This window comes from Hevea brasiliensis, chromosome 4, assembly GCF_030052815.1.
Source record: "Hevea brasiliensis isolate MT/VB/25A 57/8 chromosome 4, ASM3005281v1, whole genome shotgun sequence".
NCBI lineage: Eukaryota > Viridiplantae > Streptophyta > Magnoliopsida > Malpighiales > Euphorbiaceae > Hevea > Hevea brasiliensis.
This window is the reverse complement of record NC_079496.1, coordinates 96,072,649-96,079,191: the sequence shown is the minus strand read 5'-3', so window position 1 is coordinate 96,079,191 and position 6,543 is coordinate 96,072,649. Positions and strand designations below refer to the sequence as shown.

General features: G+C 32.5%; 1 protein-coding gene across 1 annotated transcript; it reads right to left on the bottom strand.

Moving 5' to 3' along the window:
* Positions 1-2,003: 2,003 nt before the first annotated feature.
* On the bottom strand, positions 2,004-6,247 carry LOC110655147 (uncharacterized). Its single transcript, XM_021811340.2, has 7 exons — positions 5,893-6,247; positions 5,574-5,738; positions 4,989-5,235; positions 4,446-4,595; positions 3,259-3,441; positions 2,542-2,810; positions 2,004-2,460 (listed from the first exon to the last, which is right to left on the bottom strand). The coding sequence occupies exons 1-7, from the start codon at positions 6,157-6,159 to the stop codon at positions 2,290-2,292; spliced, it is 1,452 nt and encodes a 483-aa protein (XP_021667032.2). The 5' UTR covers positions 6,160-6,247; the 3' UTR covers positions 2,004-2,289.
* Positions 6,248-6,543: the final 296 nt, after the last annotated feature.

The following is a 6,543-nucleotide window of genomic DNA, read 5'->3' as shown; positions in this document are numbered from 1 at the left end:
CTCATATAGCTAGTTAGCCACCTCCCTCATTGATTTCGATTAGTGGGGTTGAGATTATTTTGTCGTGGTGTACAACAAGGTATTGATCAGAAATTTTGTGTCATGACCTAAATTGTATATGGATTAGCAACACTGTGATTTATAAATTATTTAACAAAATGGTATTATAAAAGTTGACTTCAATCCCATGAATTATCATTGTGAAATGATTTAAATTTGTGCTTATTAATGTATGTTCTGATATTTAACATCTTTAAATTTTTATTGTGCACCACTAAGTAAAAATTACTTAGCGATAACTTTTATTTGCTGTCGCAGATAATGGAAAAGATAAAGTAGCAGAGTGAGCTGCTAAGTTTGTCAGGGAAGCTTCATTGAAAATTTTTGTACAGGTATTACTTTATACCCTTGTAAATTAGTTGATGTAAATATTATTTTGTTCACATGTATCTATGTAATTAATTGAGCAGTTATATATTAAAGTCTGTAATAATATTATTTTTGATTTTCTTTTTGTAAATTGAGACTTATTTATGTAAATTAAGTTAAATGAAATGATGATGAGTTTTACTAAACTGTTTTGAGATTGTGTTGAATTATGTTGAAATGAGATTATATTGGAGTTGGGATTGAAATAAATTTATTGGGAGTATTTTTTTATAAGTGTTAGAAGAACTATTTTTCCCAATTATAGACGACACTCTGCTAAAATTTTTATAAAATTTGCGAAAAATCATAATTACAAAAATATTTGTTTATGACATAAACTTCAACTAAAGGTTTTTAAATAATGCTTTAATATTACTTTACAATTTTAAAATGAATTGAATTTGTTTAAAATTCCTTGTAGTGTATTTATTGAGTTATCAGTAGGTAAAATTCAGTAATTCATTAGGTAAACTACGGGATCATATTATACCTTATGCAGGAGTAAGGTGTGACATTGGCATTGTACTTACTACTATATTTTGTAACGAGATTATATTAAAGATATTATTGTTTTATAATAAAGTATATTATTATTTTACTCACGTGATCACAAAGTATAAGAAAATGGAAAGACCCATTTACACATTCCAGCCGTAAAAGAAAAGAATGTATATGAATATGATGATTAGCCATGTTCAAGCCCTTGTGAAATAAGTTAGATGAAATGAAAGTGAAATCTATTATTAAATTTGGGGATGATAAATGAAGCAATATTTTATGAATAGAGTATTACTAGGTTTCACGCAATACATTTATAAGGCTATATTATAAAAGAGTTTTAAGATTTATGATAAGATTTATTATAGGTTTTGGTGACTTTATACTACTCAGTGCTCTAGCACTGATAACAATTCGAATTAGGGTTGTTACAAAGATTATGCTATCTAATTTAATAAGAGATTTTAAAAATTTAACATATGGCAAGTCTTTTATATATATATATATATGATTTTATATTTTAATCACTTAAACTTACCTCGTACAAAAAATAATATTTATCTAATTTACTTTTACTAAATCTTTTAAAAATTTTAAAATACTTAAGTTTACAATTTTAAATATTATAACACTAATCATATCATATATCTGTAAAATTCAAAAGTTTTTTAATTAAATTTTTTACTATACTAAAATAAGGGTGAATTATTATTTTAAAATTATATATATTAAAAAATTATTTATAAAATTTTAAAATTTATTTTTTAAAACATTTCTTAAATTTAAAGAATAAAAATTTTAATAATAATTTACGTAGTATCTTTGTTTATCAATTTATTGATATATGTTAACTAATTAAAAATAATATAAAAAATTAATTAATCAACTTATTTATTAAAACTTGAAATAAAATTATAATTAACTAAAAACTTTATTAACAAATTTTATAATATAATTAAAAAATATGTATTATATTATGTTATTAAAAAAAATAATAATTGACATAATGCCCGAAGCAAAATGACAACTTTCAAGCCGACGAAGAAGGAATGAACATCAGCATAAAGCTCACATCATTAAGCTTCTTCAAATGCACTCACTCCATTAAAATGGATTTGCCATTTTGATTCGACTCTCCCCCTTTTTCTACACTCCTTTCTTTTTCTGTTCTTTACCAACAAACCAGTACTTGTGGCATAACAAATTACAGATCAAAAGGTCATGGAAACCATATTCTGTATTCTATTTTTCAACCACCCAAGCGGCAAGTGCAACTAGGCCAAAGAGAAAATTCCTACATAGATTCGCAAATTTGAAGCACCAAAATGGTAAATAAACATAATAAACGAGGTTAAACTATATTTAATGAGATCTTCCCCTTCCCCTTCCCCTCCCTCTCCCCCTTCCCCTTCCTCTTCCCTTTCCCCATCCTTCTCCTCCATGTTCCATTCCACGAACACTATAAGAATCTCTTTCATAATTAAACATGCTCATTCTAATGTCAGCCGCCACGTGATGCATTCCCATTTGTACCTGAAAAGGAAGGAATTTAGATCAAATAAGAACCTCAATAACACCGCCAGTAGTAACACTAGAAAATGCAAGGATGCTAACATGAGAATCTTCCACATCAAGTTGGTTTTGAAGCTGCCATGCAACGTCCTCATCAGCACTGGCATCTGGAAGGTTATTTTTCAATGTAGGATCCGCCCCAACTTTCCTGTTTTCCCATTCATCTAGAGTGTAAACCTGATGCTCCTCTTGTTTACCCTTCCCTTTATGTTTCCGACCTCTAGAATGCCTATGCCCTTGATTTGAGCTACTCATTTTCTGGAGGAGTTTAAGGGCCGCAGCTTGATTTTGTACAGGAACAGATTCAGCTACTGCAAAAATACAAATGATAGTACATAAGAAACAAACTTGAAGCTGAAGAAATATCTAAAAAAAGGAGGGGATTTGAACAATAAGCAATGAATGTATTTACTGCCATTGCACAGACTTGATCAGATTCCATACTCCATAGAAATCTCTCTCTCTCTCTCTCTCTCTCTCTATTTTTTAAATTTTAAACACAATTATGCAATTCAAAATTTTCAGTGGTCTGCGCGTATTAGATGCATGGGGTTTTCCCACTGTTCCCTGTCCTCCACTCCATATCCTTTTTCCTCTTTCTCAATACAAATTTCAAAATGCATTCCTTTGTTTATAGGTGGTCATTTGCTACGATTATGAAAATGATACTGAACCATGAAATCTCCAGACACATCATAGTATCATAAGACAACATTTAAGAGATAAAAAATTGTAAATACAAGAGCAGCGAGCTCACACCTTCCTTCAGTCTCGTTTCAGAGTTACTTGGCTTCTGTTCAATACTTTGTGCAAGGGAAGCAGCTGTCACCTTATCATCAAGGTAATCTGCATTCTGCTGTGCATCTATCAACCTAATTTCAGTATTTCCAGCTGTTTCCACAGTGGTAGGCACACTGCTCTTAGATGTAGACTCAGAGTAATCTGCAAGCAAGAAATGAGTAATTTCATTCCAGTATATATTATCCAGTAAACATGTAGGGCACGCAATGTATGACACTTGCGCTCAAAGGAGAGATGCCATTAACCAGTGTTTGTCCCACATAAGCAAGGTCCTGGGCTGGTCATCCAGATACAGTCATAATCTTCAGCATTTATCATGACGCAAATCTTTGCGAGACAAATATGTGTACTTGCACTTGATGCTTAACACTATTTGACCCACATACCATATGTGCATGTACACAAACACAGGCATATGCATAGATAATCTTGCCTATGCAGCAGATCATCTTGACAGAATGACAAGTTCATTATAAAAATAAATAGCAATCTTCTATTTCTTTATAAAGGCAAATGCTTGCAAAATTATCTTTCTTTAAGGTTAATACAATTTCAAAATGATTGAATGGATATTCCTGGCAGGATTTTTCGATGGACACTCACAGAGAGCAAGTTTCCTTATCCATGACTGACATATGCAGCTCATTTGTGCCAAAAGGTTGCCAAAATGAGATCAAACAAAGTTATAAAACAATATTGGAATGTAAACTAGCAAGATCTCTAACATAGTGATTCTGCAATAGAACTATTATGACAGGTTTTCTGTTAAAAACAAAGTGTTTAAGACTTGAAGTATAATGAAATCCTTGTCCTATGATCATTCTAGACTATCAATTCTCTGAGTTAAAAAGCAAAAAATTAAAAGAAAAAATAAAGAAGAAAAAAATCTTGTCAAAAGGAAAACACTCCATGAACAACCTAACATTCACAAAGTGAGAAGAAAGAAACCTTTAGACAAACTTTCTTGCTTTTCATTTATGCAACACAAACAAACTCTACACATAAAGCAATATACCAAGGCATGAAGTAAAGCAGCTTTTAAAAGTTTACTTGGATATCTTGCAAAAGCCAAAATCATTGCAAGTCAACAATTATGTAATACGAGCACACAGCCATAAATCATACAATAACAGAGAGATTGGTACCAATTTTTTTGTCAAGAATGAGAACCTGTGGCTCTTCTTCTTTATCCTTCCCCCTATATTTTTGTGCTCTAGAATACTGATTTGGGTGACTTGTACTCTGTAGATGTTTTTGAGCAGTAGCTTGATTTTGAACATTGCTTGATTGAAGCACTGCCAAAAATACAATCATCAACAATAATATTAGAAAATAAACTTAAAATGTAAAGTGAATGAAAATGATTTCCCTATTTTCCCTTGTCCTAAGATCAATAATGAATCTATATGCCCATGCCCCATTGCACTAATATTTTTCATTGTTTTGAAGTTATTTTATTCACATTGATGCGGCAGATGCCATCTAACAAAACTTACTAGCTCCAGCTTTTCCATCAACCAACCAAACTTTGTTCCAAATATGAATATCTCTAGCACTGAATGCTACCCAACCACGTTTTTTGAAGGTAAAGGCCCTCAATAGCACTAGAAAAAAAATCCTAGTGGACACAAATATAATAGTACTCTACTACACATCAATGATATAATTAAAAACTTTGAAACTCTAACCAGCAGGTTTGCCTTGCTTAGAAGACCGATGAAATGGTGCCACAATTTGCAACTTCTCAAATGGAGGAGGACCACCGCTATCAGTTTCCTCTGATAATCTCATCAATGAACGGGAGAAACCAGAATATTTTTGGTTCAGTTGCCATTCTTCATAAAGTGATGGAACAACACCTCCTATTACAGTTATATCTTTAGGGTTCAAGCATAGTATACCACTATGTATAGGAGTTTTATTTTCCAGTCGAACCTGCAAAGCAGAAATGTCATGTTTTACCAAAATATTATAATTTTGTTGTAAGAAATTACAATTTAGGGTTGAAGGCTACAACGACGCATGCGTATTATGTAAAGAAAAAGGGAGTTAATATAAGAATGGGCATATAAAAACATCCTCCCAAGAAAATAACAAATTACCACATATATACAATTTCAGCAGATGATCAAATTTCCTTTTCAAAGCATACATAGGTTCAACACAAATAGCCTATCTTCCTACAACTATCAATTGGTAAGAGGATTTTTGAAAAAAAAAAAAATCATAAATTTGCAGTAACAAAAGTGCCAACCCAACGAGGCTAATAATACCTTAGTACCAGGAACAACATCATTAGGAATAGACGGTATATGAGAGTACTCTATCGCTGTTATCTCGTTGTGCCCATCAGTGAGTCTCAATCTTAGAAGGCGCCGGTGACCGGAATCTGAAAATCCCTCTATGCTACTTATAGATATGTCTCGCACAGAAGATATCTATCGGACAAAGGACGGGAAAAAAAATTCAGCACAAAATTTGAAGAGCAATAGAAGTATAAAATTTTACATATCCTAACGCACTTTATTTTGCAAATTCCCAGTAACCAAACAGAGACTGGGAAAGAAATTTGAATGTAGAAGAAGCAATTACCTGAAGAACTTTGGGGCCTAGTAGATGAGAGGTTTTACGAATGAGATTGGAGTCGGGTAGGGACTTTGCTCCGATGGATTTAAGGTCCATGTTGAGCAACTCTGATTCAACGGAATCCGCCACTGCAGACGTTTCCTGATCATCTGAAAGAGCTGATTGTATAAAGATTAAGGCTTTTACTTGGTCGATGTCCCCTATACTCCAACCCCTGGTTCTTAGGGTTTCGATCACTGCCTCTGAAGCTTCACTCGACTCCTCTCCCTCCATTGTCGCTGGTGGTGGCTACCCTGCTTTTTCTCTCCGTATTTCTGAATTTCGGATCCAGGGATTCTCACACAGTCGACCATAGGGCCCTATATATAGATATATATACAATTGGCTACGTAACGGTCTACGGGAGTCCGGGCGGGAGCTTGCAATTGTCTCACGGGTCATAAACAGTCGCGACAATGTACACATTAATATCTATATGGGCTGATCTATCTGGGCCGAGCAGAATTCAGTTATAATTAAAAAATTGAATCAAATTGAGTTAATTGAGTTTAATTGATTTGATTTTAAAATTTAATCAGTTTGATTTGATTTTATATTATAAAAATTTCAATTATTTCAGTTTAGTTTGATTTTAAAGAGAAAAAAATCAGTTAAATC

Bases quoted from the DNA above. Each gene is read 5' to 3' on its own strand.
- LOC110655147 (XM_021811340.2), bottom strand. From the start codon at position 6,159: ATGGAGGGAGAGGAGTCGAGTGAAGCTTCAGAGGCAGTGATCGAAACC. The intron at 5,739-5,892 runs GTAATTGCTTCT...TTTGTCCGATAG, and splicing joins TAGGCCCCAAAGTTCTTCAG to ATATCTTCTGTGCGAGACAT. The intron at 3,442-4,445 runs GTACCAATCTCT...TCTTGCTTGCAG, and splicing joins CATTCTTGACAAAAAAATTG to ATTACTCTGAGTCTACATCT.